General features: G+C 36.4%; 1 protein-coding gene across 5 annotated transcripts in view; it reads left to right on the top strand.

Annotated features, from left to right (window-relative positions):
• The window catches only part of VEZT (vezatin, adherens junctions transmembrane protein), a 75756-nt gene that overhangs the window by 42383 nt on the left and 20144 nt on the right, over nt 1-13229 (top strand). For 3 of the 5 annotated variants that reach the window (XM_060113293.1, XM_060113289.1, XM_060113291.1), the window contains 4 exons: nt 2497-2672; nt 5078-5353; nt 8071-8220; nt 11808-11955. In XM_060113293.1, coding sequence (XP_059969276.1) covers nt 2497-2672; nt 5078-5353; nt 8071-8220; nt 11808-11955 — 750 coding nt within the window. The remainder of the gene's footprint in view (nt 1-2496; nt 2673-5077; nt 5354-8070; nt 8221-11807; nt 11956-13229) is intronic. The other 2 variants (XM_060113294.1, XM_060113290.1) reach the window with 1 other exon arrangement.

Here is a 13229-nt window from a genome sequence, read left to right as displayed (position 1 = left end):
GCAACCACCTTGTAATAATTATCTATGCTATGTTCTGTAAGTTTGTGTATCCTGTGAGCTTTTCTTGATTGTATTTTTAATTATTTCATATGTATTAAGAACACTAACAGCTAACACTTACATAGCACTTACTGTGTGCCAGATATTCTTAGTAGTTTATAAATACGTACTTATTTAATCCTTGCAACAACCCTGTGAAGTGGGTACTGTTATTATCCTCACTTTGCAGATGAGGAAACTGGAACAGAAAGGTTATTAACTTGCTTAAGTTGTGGGACCAAAATATACACCCAGGCACTAAGTAAGTCTTGATACTTGTAGAGGGCGACCAAAGTTCACGTAGCACACCTCCCCCAGCACAGAGCACCCATACTATTAATACTGCCTCGAATCACACTGGTTTGGGGGAGGCTTTATCCCAGTTCTGCAGCAGGTCTGATGCCAAGGAGTGGCGTTGAAGAAGGTGAGTTCCTGATTAAGCGGCATGCCCGTAAGAGGGTCTGTGAGAGGAAGAGTTCCCAATCTGCATTAACAGCCTCCCCTTCTCCGTCAGCCTTAGCCTTCATTTAATTAGGCTTCTTTAAACTTACCCCTACACAGTTACTTAGAGGTCTCATAAAAGGCCTGATTGCAAGTTTTTGTAGCAAAAGTTTTATTTTTAGTACTCGTATTTGAATATGGTCGTGTCTGATTGGGGAATCCAAACCAAATTATAAGGCCAATATGTGAAGGTTTATTTTAAGGATTACTGGGAAAGCTACCGTGCTCCACCCCCTGCCCTCCTGCCTTCCACTGCCCACCTGCTGTCGCTCCCCTGCAGCCCACTTCCCCCTCTCCACCCCCAACAGTAATATACAGTGAGTTGTGCTGTTCTCTATGAAAGTGGGGTGGAATGTCGAAAACTAAGTAGTTCCTACTGCTAGGACTGTAAGAGAGAGGAGGCAATAGTTCAAATATGAAAGTGCTGCAGGGGTGTGTGCAGGGGGTGTCAGTAGATGGTAAAAAAGCCTTAGAGGCTAAAAGGAAGATAAGCATTCCACTGAGATTGTTTTGTTTTAGATAATTAAAAGAAATATATCCAAATAGGCCTAATATTAAAAATATTCTTCTCCTTCTCTAAAAGTGATGGATAGCCCATGACCAAGAGGATATGTGCTCTTAGTGTATGGATCACTGCATAGTGTATGGATCTGTAGTGTATAGATCCCTGGTTAAGTCCTCATGGTTAGCTAGGGCTACAATCTGTGGTGTGGGAATGATGAAGAAGAGCAAGCCACTGCCCTCAAACCCTAGACCTAGCTGGTTTTACTTTAATTGCTAAGGGTCTTGTCCATTAGAAGTTCTCTTTATTTTTATCATACAATAGTATCTCCCTATTCCTAAGTTTAATACAAAATAAAACTAAATTTTCGGGTAGAGAAGACCATAGTCAGGGAAGAAGAATCAACTACCAAAGACTTAGGGTTTGAAATCATAATCCTGGAAAGTTACTTAATCTCTTGGAGCTTCAGTTTTCTCCTCTGTAGAGTGGACAGGAGGATGACAATGTACATCACAGGGTTACTGTGAGGATCGCTCTAACACTGCTACTTCATCTCTCACCCCTCCACCAGGTACACTCTGCAAAAACTAATATTGGTGACTTGCAGGTCCCCAAACTAGAAGAGACTTGCTTTCATTCTGTCTCATCCCATTCTTCCAACTCTTTCATCTGGTTCATCCTTTAAGATTCAGTTTAGGCATCACCTCTTTTACTTTCTCTTTTGTTGCAGGTTTTGTTCCTTCTCTGCCATTTTGATAATAACCTAGTTATACCTCATCACACTTCTTTGCACTTACTTTTCAGTCCTCTGCGTTAGACGATGAACTCTCTAAGAGTAAAGTCTTGTATGTCTTGTTCATTTTTTTATGCTTTTGATGTCAAGCACGTTGCCTGGTATGTATTCCTTGATAGGTGGGTAGAAGGAAAAGAGGGAGGAATAAATAAGCTGCTATATGTGAAAGCATTTTGTAAACTATAAAGTGCTATGCACATGGTTTTGTCATTTTGTATTATATTCCTTAATGATGTATTTTTAATACATTCTAAATGTCCATTTTTAGAAAGCCTTGATCCTGCTGATGTAATTCTTAGATATTGGCTATATTGTTACAGCATCCAGGGACAGCATCTTCTGTTACAGGATTTTATTTTCCATGTTGTTTTCCAACAATTTAATTAATTAGGCTTAACAGGTTTATTAATCTGTAATTACTTCACATCTGTTTATTAAAAATATATATTTCACTCACATGTGGCTCCATAATGTCTACCTCAGTCTTTAATGAAAATAAAACCCTCTCCATCATACTGAAAATAGATTGACTATTGTTTCTTCTTCTTGGAGTCTGTACTGAAAATAAACACCTCTAATTTTATTAGCAGGGTAGGAGCTTAATATTTAATACAAAATTATGCATGTATTAATACCTCTCTTCCGGTCTTTTAATGTCAAGGATATTGGATTCCGACTCGACTCATTACATACCATCCTGCAACAGGAAGTCCTGTTACAAGAGGATGTGGAACTGATTGAGCTACTTGATCCCAGTGTCCTGTCTGCAGGGCAACCTCAACAACAGGAAAATGGACACCTTCCAACACTTTGCTCCCTGGCGACCCCTAATATTTGGTACTGTCCAGAAAACATCTATCCGTTGCTTACATACAGAGTATTACCAGAGGAAATCCATCATCACGCTCTCCATTATAAAGGCATTATAAACATTTTAGCATTTTAATTAATGTAATGATACGCCAGAGGTTAAAAAAAAAAAAGTCCCTTTCTAAAGTAAATACTATTTCAAGTGAAGGTGGAAAAAATATCCAGTTTGATTATTATATACTTTCAACTCAGTATAGTTAGTGCTGTGTTTAACAACCCAATAAGCAGGTATAACATATGCCAAAAAAAAAATCTCTCTTACCCATATACCTATACACATGTGCGCATGAAGGCCTAGCCAGTGCTGTATGTTTCTTTACCATTAATAGATTATGTAATAATTACATTGTAGAGACACCAAGGATAGGACATGGGGCACGGAGGTAAACAGTTGAATCCTGCTTTGTTGGGTGAGAAGAGATCATAGACAATAGACAATTCAAACTATCCTAAAACTTGTCAACCACTTAAAGTATTTGGGTCTAATGCAGAAGTCTCAGGCCATAATCTGTTAAAAAGAAATATATATGTATAGTAAAAAGGGATTATATATACAGAACTGTTAATAGCCTCTTCCTATTAAAGTATGAGTTTATTAAATGAACTAAATTATTGATCGAACTGTTCAAGCCATATGGGCAGTTACACTCATTGGCCGCAGTGTTCTGAATTTATCTGTCTTTCCTGTCACATTGACAAATGCTTCATATTGTAATAGATAGCAAAGTATGGTGTTTTCCAAATATGTAGTCACTCAGATATCATGATGAAGTAAAGCATGTTATCCTTTAAAAATATAAGAACTTAAGGAGCTGCTAGAAGGAAGCATAGATTTTAAGAATTTTATAACTTTATATTCAAGTTTTCTTTGACCTCAAATGTCATTAAGCAATTCTGAGCCCTATAAATACGTTATAGACTTTGCTATAAATACATAAAAGTATATGATGAGATTTTGCTTTATGATATTACCAATATTGTCTAACAGTAAAGGATTCCAAGGGAAATTAGAGCAGGCAAATATTTATTAAGAAGCATTCTTGGGCCTCCCTGGTGGCGCAGTGGTTAAGAGTCCGCCTGCCGATGCAGGGGATACGGGTTCGTGCCCCGGTCTGGGAGGATCCCATATGCCGCGGAGCGGCTGGGCCCGTGAGCCATGGCCGCTGGGCCTGCGCATCCGGAGCCTGTGCTCCGCAACGGGAGAGGCCACAACAGTGAGAGGCCCGCATACCGCAAAAAGAAAAAAAAAAAAAAAAAAGAAGCATTCTTACATTTTCTTTATAGTTTGACTATATAACTGTCTTCAAGTAGTGTTGATGTTGTTTTTCGGATATCCTCAGATACAGCTCCCCTATATTTACCTCTTTCTTTTATTTTCACATTTTCATCTAAGCCTTCATTGCTTGAATGATGTATGTTAGTCTGTAGATTTGTAATTGACCTAAATTTTAAAAATTTCATACATATTTTGACTTCAGTTAAAGCAGTTTAAAAATATAAAGCTTGTCCATATTACGGTCTGCAGTAAATATGTATATTCCAGAATTCTGGTGATGGTTATTTAAAATTAATGATAAAATAAAAAATAAAATTAATGATAAAATAAAATAAGATGGGGCTTCCCTGGTGGCGCAGTGGTTGAGAGTCCGCCTGCCAATGCAGGGGACACGGGTTTGTGCCCTGGTCCAGGAAGATCCCACATGCTGCGGAGCGGCTGGGCCCGTGAGCCATGGCCGCTGAGCCTGTGTGTCCGGAGCCTGTGTTCTGCAATGGGAGAGGCCACAACAGTGCGAGGCCCACATACCGCAAAAAATAAATAAATAAAATAAAATAAAATAAGATGACTTTATTCAAAGCAATTACTCATGAAGTATATATTATTTCTAATTGGAAAAATGCTTATATTTTCTTGAGGTATTATATGTTTTTGCACAGATAATTAAAGTCTAATTTTAGGGGAAAAGACCTCATGATATCTCGAAATATTTAAGGTTTTTAGTATTAAAAATTAGTAAAAATTAAAGTTTTTTTAAATTTTATATTTGTAAAGTCAGATTTTAAAATCTGTAATTTGTTTTTAGGTTAAAGAACACATATCTTTTTTTTAAAAAAAAAAGGTTTTTTCAGAAGATACCTATTTATGTCCTTTACCTAAACTGATTAGCTCTAGACAGTGGGTGTCTAGCAACTGGACAGTGGTGCTAGATATTTTTTAACTGTTTCATATTACTTTTTAAATGTCATATTTTATAAAGTCATACTTTATAAAGAAGCTAGCGTTTTATCTATTTTAGGAAACCTGAATTGCTAACTAAAGTAACTCATCTTTCTCTGGACTGATGGATATCATTTTTTTGGCTTTTCTATTCTAGGGATGTCTCAGTGCTATTTGCCTTCATTAGTTTGCTCATTATGCTTCCCACTTGGTGGATTGTATCTTCCTGGCTGCTATGGGGAGTGATTCTATTTGTTTATCTGATCATAAGAGCTTTGAGAATATGGAGGACAGCAAAACTACAAATAACCCTAAAAAAATACAATGTCCATTTGGAAGATATAGCAACAAATAGCCGAGGTTTTACTAACCTCGTGAGAAAAGCTTTACGTCTCATTCAAGAAACTGAAGTCATTTCCAGAGGATTTACACTGTGAGTTCATTTTTCATTTTATTTTTTAAATAATTCTTTTCTACTACATAGTTAAATTAGAATGTTTATTACCTATTTTCATTTTTGTTTTGCATTTACAGAAAAAACTAGGTTTCTCTTTAGCACTTATTAAAGTCTGTTAACTGCTAAGTGAAAGAATAAATACATTATATATTAGATTTAATAAGTGGTATGATTCTTTTTTCTACTTTGAGAAACCAAAGTGCTTTGAGAATCATGATTATTTCTGTGTGTTACTACGTGATTACATAAGATAATATATAGAGAGAGCCTTGATCCTCGCATGCAGTAGTTACCCAATAAATATTTGTTCTCTTTACTCACTGTCAGATGCTCTCTTTACTCAGTTTACATGGTAGATGTATCTGACAAGAATTCATTTTGAAAACTCTTGCCATGTATTAATAATATTCTTTAGGTTAATAGTAGATATTTTGGCACTGATACTCTCAGATACTCTCACTGATATTTAATATGGGAAATTAAATATTCAACAGTCTAGCTGTAAGTGTATTAAGCTACCGGATGGATAGGCTATTTATTCTATTATTAAAGGGAAAACACCAATTATGTTCCATATTCTATGCCAGACAATTTTGCATACAACTAAAGGCATACAATTATAAGCGGTAGAGCAAATGTTCAAGTTCATTCCATCTGCCTCTAAAGCTTATTTCCCGTACACTAGGCTGCCAGCTAAGCACTTACAGATGACAGTTGTAGTATAGTATATTTAATAATTTATATAACTCATATAACGTCTGCAACCTATAGGTGGGAGAAACTAAGTATATGGCAGAGAATAATTGTTGCTCTTAATTAGTTGTATCTGGAAAGTCATGAAAAGAGGCGGGCAGAAGAACCTTGGGTAGTCATTGCACCCTCCACTCTGCTCACTCTAGAGTAGTACCTAAACAATCTTGACATAAAAGCTGTATTTGGAATATCATGAAACAGGAAAGTAGAAGAATCTCCAGTAATCCTCTCATTTTTCACTCTGTTGTGTTCTGGAACACTGTTTTAAACTCCAGAGACATGAGAGAGATTTTATAATTTCTCTTTCTGCTTAATTCAAAATGTAACAGTCCTTAGTGTCTGTTAATTTTGGTCTTTCCATTGTAGTTAAAGTCCACTTCTTCTTGATAGAGCGTAGCAAATATTGAGTGTCAAATTTTAAAAGTTAAAAATCGTACTAAGTAAGTACTATGGCTCCTTTTCATTCTGGACTTGCACAACAAGAGGACTGACAGGTTAAGCAAAGTGGCTCTGTGTCCAATTAATGCTTAGGCCTGTATAGATGATTCTGTGCCTTTTGTCATTATCCCACTTTTACCCATATGTATAGAATTGGCATGAAGAGCTAAAATGGGTCCGTTAGGCATGATTTCCCTCTGGATTATGACTTCTGTCTGTTCAAATGCAGACAGACAGAAAAATTTATGGAACAATTGTACTTCACTTGTCTCCATCTCACTGGAAAATGGATTGAAAAAGTTACGAGGAATAATAAATTTTGAATCATAATTTTTTAGAAATATTTTCATTTTTAAGACTGAGTTAGTAAAATGGAACACAAACGATAGTGTCCATATATTGAAAATATTAGTGCTGTTTTATTCTGCCTCAGCTTTTCCTCTCTAGCAAATAATTTAACCCTTCTTTGCCTCATTTCTTTATTTTAAAATAAGCCTATCCGTCATTGTCCTGTTTTTTATAGATTTTTAATGCCTGAATATGTTTAGTTTGGTTTAACATTTTTTTAAGTTTTGAGTTAGATGTCTTATTTTACAAATTTGTGGTTATAGTGTAAGAAATTTATAAATTCCAAATACTTTGTTTTACTATTAGGAGAGGTTACTAGTTAGGTGAAAAACTTATTGTCTGGAAAACTATGTAATATGAAATCACTCATAGTTTTATTTATAAAAGCATAATACATTACATGGTGTTGTTGCAAATAGGTACTCCCCATTTATCTTTGGAAAAGTGCTTATGAAATGTGCCTCCTCTTGAACAGTTTTGAGAGTAGCTATGCTACTACGTAGTAACCCTTACTTTGCCTTTCTACTTGCATTCCCCTGTTGGCCACTGGTCCTGTTATCTTTCTGCGTCCCCTACTTCATTTTGAGTAGGTAAGTGCCAGTGGCTGCAGGTGGGTAAGTCATTTTACCCTACTTTTATGAATGTACAGAATGTATTTCTATACAGTATTTGATTGTTCTGTACAAATGACCAAAAATACGATTGATGAACATATGTAAATGCATATTAAGAATGTGAAAGTGTTTATAATTAAGGCTTTCAGACTTACTGTAGACATAGGTTTTGAAAACTAAATGTAAAGTAGTACCACTTTAGTATATTCTGGCAGATAGAGTATCTATATCAAAAAGTTACAGTTTCTTATATAAATATTCCTACAGTTCTACTATATTTCAATTAAAATTTGTTGTTTCCCCATATCAGAGGGAGCCTTTATTCTTTGAGATTTAAATTTTTCATTTGTCTTTTTTCTGGTGGCTATATATGTGTCAGGGAAATATCTATTTATGAGACCTGAGTTGGGATATTTATAAGCATTTTCTAATGAAAATCATGAAAAAGGAATTTTTTTTCCTAAGTTTAATAGAATTGTGGATTTAGAAAACAAAAACTTTAGGACACCTGTACAGTTGTATCACATTTTACTTTTCAAGTTTGCTTGACAGGGTCAGTGCTGCTTGCCCATTTAATAAAGCTGGACAGCATCCCAGTCAGCATCTCATCGGTCTTCGGAAAGCTGTCTACAGAACTGTAAGAGCCAACTTTCAAGCAGCAAGGCTAGCTACCCTATACATGCTGAAAAAATATCCTTTTCTGTCTGTATGTAAGAATAAGCAATGTTTCCAGAGTCCTGAATATAGATATCATAGCTGCATCCTATAAAAGTTAACTGTAAACTTAAATTGCCTATTTTGAAGCTGATTTCCATCATCACTTCTATTTTAAAACTAGGGGAATGACAATAATAGACAGGAAGAAAGTTCTTCTGCTCTCATGTGGCTCATTTTTAACAAGGAAAACATTTGAAGTCCCTCCCTTCACTGGTCCAAAGAATAAAGTCAAAAGAACCTGGCTTCTCTAGGTCAGACATTTTTTCAAATTATTGAACGTGACAAATTTGCGTCATGACATGGAAATAAACTGGCAACAGGAAATCCTTCCCCTTTCAAAAAACAGAGGCTCTAGGGTCAGATTGGCTGTCTAAATTTTGGCTGAATCAGTTACTGTGTAGGTGACCGTAAGCAAGTTTCTTCACTCTCTATACCTTGCTTTATTTATTGGTAAACTGACAATAATAACAAAATCTTCCTGACTGCTTTTGTTAGACCAAATGAATTGGTGCATATAAAGTGCTTAGGCAGTGTCTGGTATATAATAAGCACTTAAAGACTGCATGACAATAAGTCTGTCTCTTAAATTTACTAAATCAGGAAATTAGGTCTGTTAGAAAGTAAAAGTGTATAAGATCTTTATTTTAGTTAAAATTTAGTTAGGTAAGTTATGAGTAAATGGGATGCAAAAACTACTTTGTACCTTCAGTATGTTGAGTACTGTAACATTGATAAATATAATGCTTGAAAGTTAACAGAGTGCTTTATGTTCTATCATTATATCCTTATACAAACCTTTCCATCTAGATTTTCTTATCTCCACTTTATGCGAAAACTGAATAAAATCTCTATATGGGATTTACCCAGTGTCACACAGTTAGTAAGAGGTGAAATTGTGTCTTGACTGTAGGACTTAGGACTTTAAACCTTTTCTATATAAGTATAGATTTACTATATCTAGATACACACACACATACATACATACATACACATATTGTACTGTATTACCTCTTTGGAAATTGGGAGAAAGCACTTTCATTTTAGTCAAGAACTTATCTATTCAATTTGTTTACTGCCTAAATACCTGCCTGCGATGTGCTAGGAAGACAGAACAAAAACCTGTCCTACCTACTTTTAAAGACTTTTGAGTGTAGTCAGTAGATATTCATAATACAGTATAAGTGCCCAGGGTGCCTTCCAGCATAGCAGGACAGTGTACTTGACCTGTGACTTCTGTGAAGAAGACACAGAAGGCTTTCAGGGAAGCGACACCTGAGTTGACCCTCAAGGAATGAGTAGGAGTTGACCTTGAGGATAAAAGTGTGCATTGCAAGTAGAAGGAAGAAAAGATATAGAAGGAAATAGATATATGACAGTGTGGGATGTTAACTGCAAGTAGTTATTCATTCAGTGAATATTATGCCAAGCAGTTTGCTAGTCACTAGATATACAGTGGTCCACATAATAGACATGGTCCCTACCTCGGGGAGCCTATAGATTAGTGAGGGATTGGGAGTGAGGTGGGCTGAGAGGGCCCTAACAAAGATTGCAGATGGTATGAATTCCCTGGGCCAGTCACTTATCTAGATACTGGGAACCTAGCAGTGAACAAGATAGACAAGATCCTTGTTCTTATGGAGTTTGCCTTCTAGTGAATGATATAATTAATAAAAACTGAACAGAATATTTTCAGATATTTGCTATAAAGGGGAAAAACCCCAGGGGAATAGGATAGCGAGTGATTGGTGGGTTGCTGTTTTTGATTGGATGATAGGGGAAGGCCTGCAATTTAAACTTAGATTTGAGATGGAGTTCCAGTCAGATGGACCAGCGAGTATAAAGATCTTGTGGCAGGAGTTAATTTAGTATGATTGGAGTATAGAAAAAGGACCATCATACTCGAAGACTGCAGCACAGTAAGTTGGGAGTCCGAGTATGAGATGAGATTCAGAGGTAGGCAGGGGCCGGATCATATTCTCCATATAAGAAACCTTAAGGAATTAAAAAAGTATCCACCAACTATTTCTTTGGAAAGACCAGTAAGTTATATAAACCTTCGTGTGCCTGATCAAAGTAAAAAGAATAGAAATATACAAGATTAGTAATGAGAACAGAGCAAAAAATTAAAATTATTATAAGGGGATAGTATCTGTAACTTTGTGGCCACAACTTTGAAACTGTAGGGAGAAATGAATCATTTCATATCAAAACACAAATCTCTAAAACTGACCTAGGAAGAATTCAGAAACTGGAGATTAATAAAAAGAACTCCATTAAAAAAAGAAAGCACCTGGTTATATATGTAAACAATGGAAAATGTGCAGCTGTAAAAAACTGATAAAAGGTCTTGATGCACTATTGTGGAATGATCTCCAAATTATGTTGTTAAATGGAAAAAAAAAACGAAGTGCACAGAGCAGTATTTATACTACCCTTCCATTTGTACGTAGAAGGGATTGTATATATGAGGGGATAAATAAGAGTGTGTGTGCATGTGTATATACACATATATATATCCCCACATACACACACATTTATATTTGGATTTCCTTTTATGTATGTACATAAACATAAGATATCTTGAAGTATACACCAGATACTGGTAACAGTGATTGCCTTTGCCTTTGGGTAGGTGAACTAGGTGGCTAAGGGATAGAGGTAGGAAGCAGTTTTTATTATACCCCTTAATACCTTATAAATTTTTAATCCTGTGAATATATTACTTATTCAAAAACTAAGTGAATGAAAAAATGTTTAACTACCTGGCCCAGATGGTTTTGTAGTTTAAAAAAAAAAACTATTTCAGACCATAGAAAAGGTTAGAAAGCTACAGTACATCATTTTATTTATGCAGATACTATCATCTCAGTTCCAAATAAAAACCAATCTCACAAATAGAATATTTATAGATTCCGCCTAGTACTATATCAAAAGATTATTATAATATGACAAAATAGGGATATGTTATAAATGCATGAAGAGTTCAGATATCAAGAATTGTATGGATGTAATTCTTTACAAAAACAATGAAAGAGGAGGAAATCACATAGTAATGTTGATAGATGCGTACGAGGAAGAGGAAGGCAGAAACAGAGCAGCAGTCTCTGTCAACAACCTAGCTGGAACAGGCTTAGTGTTACTTACATCAGTAGTTTATGTTTTCAGGTAGCGGTCAGGTAATGATGTCCTGCAGTGTGCAGACTTGGAGGAAAAGAGGAAGTATTTGCTGTAGGGTGGTGAGGGCCTGAGCCATGATACAATAAAGTACATAATACAGTTTCAAAAGGTAGATGCGAAAAATAACTAAATTAGCACTTTAGCACTTGTGAAGAGTTGAACTTTTAATTGTCCAGCTATAAAGACATTTTATTCTCAAGTATCCTGTAAGATTTGAGGTATATTAATGTATTAGATTTTAAGATTAGTTTCTTTTTTAAAAAACTGATGTAAATCTCCTCAAAGTTCAGAACAAAGATAAGTAAAGGTAATTTTGGACAGTTTTATTGTACTCTTTATGCTTTAATGAAAAGGATTTGTTGATTGCCTTAACCTAATTTAACCTACCCCCTGAACTCTGAGAGTGACAATGTAACCAACTACATCTGTGTGGTGCCTTTTAAGGAGCTGGGCCTTGGACTTAGTGAAGAGCAGATTTCAGAAGAGGAAGCACATAACCTTACAGATGGCTTTAGCCTGCCTGCATTGAAGGTAATCCATTCATGGATGGGAAGGGCCAAAGAAAAGATAGATGCATTTGGATTGTGCCTGCGCTTTCTGAACATAAATGGTGCACCTGTTTCTTTTGTTGTTTGCTGGATACCATTACCATAATAGCCTTACTGATGTTTTTGAAACTGCCTTTAAAGAGGGACAGCACTGTGAAGACTGGATGAAGAGTGGGAATTCCCTGGTGGTCCAGTGGTTAGGACTCTGCGCTTCCACTGCAGGGGGCACAGGTTCCATCCCCAGTCAGGGAACCAAGATACCACATGCTGCGCAGTGCAGCCATAAATAAATGAATCAATGAATGAAGAGAGGAGATGCTTATGTTCTGATATTGAAATACTTTAAATTCTTACTATAGGCATTTCTTGTATTAAATTAGAGTTTGAAGATAAATGAGTTTAGTAGGAACCCAATATGAGTGATTTTATTTACTAGCCATTTGTTTCAACAAACATGGGTAAAGAACATACAAGATCAGCATCTTTCCTTGGAAAATCTCCAAAATTCTTATATAGAACAAGAATCTTTTCATATTTTAAAAACCACATAAAAGGATATATTTGACTACATAAGAATTAAACTTCTAAACTTTAAATGCTATATATATATATATATATATATATATATATATATATTTTTTTTTTTTTTTTTTTTTTTTTGGCGGTACGCGGGCCTCTCACTGCTGTGGCCTCTCCCGTTGTGGAGCACAGGCTCCGGACACGCAGGCGCAGCGGCCATGGCTCATGGGCTCAGCCACTCCGTGGTATGTGGGATCTTCCCGGACCGGGGCACGAACCCGCGTCCCCTACATCGGCAGGCGGACTCTCAACCACTGCGCCACCAAGGAAGCCCTATATAGATATGTTTTTTAAATTTATTTATTTATTTTTGGCTGCGTTGGGTCTTCGTTGCTGCACGTGGGCTTTCTCTAGTTGCGGCAAGTGGGGGCTACTCCTCATTGCGATGCGCGGGCTTCTCACTGTGGTGGCTTCTCCTGTTGTGGAGCACGGGCTCTAGGCTTGCAGGCTCAGTAGTTGTGGCTTGTGGGCTCTGGAGCACAGGCTCAGTAGTTGTGGCGCATGGGCTTCATTGCTCCGCGGCACATGGGATCTTCCCGGACCAGGGCTCGAACCGGTGTTCCCTGCATTGGCAGATGGATTCTTTTTTTGTTTTGTTTTGTTTGTTTGTTTACTTATTTATTTATGGCTGCATGGGTCTTCAGTGCTGCATGCAGGCTTTCTCTAGTTGTGGCAAGG

The sequence above is a fragment of the Mesoplodon densirostris genome, chromosome 11, assembly GCF_025265405.1.
Source record: "Mesoplodon densirostris isolate mMesDen1 chromosome 11, mMesDen1 primary haplotype, whole genome shotgun sequence".
Taxonomy (NCBI): domain Eukaryota; kingdom Metazoa; phylum Chordata; class Mammalia; order Artiodactyla; family Ziphiidae; genus Mesoplodon; species Mesoplodon densirostris.
This window is presented reverse-complemented; position numbering and strand designations above follow the sequence as displayed.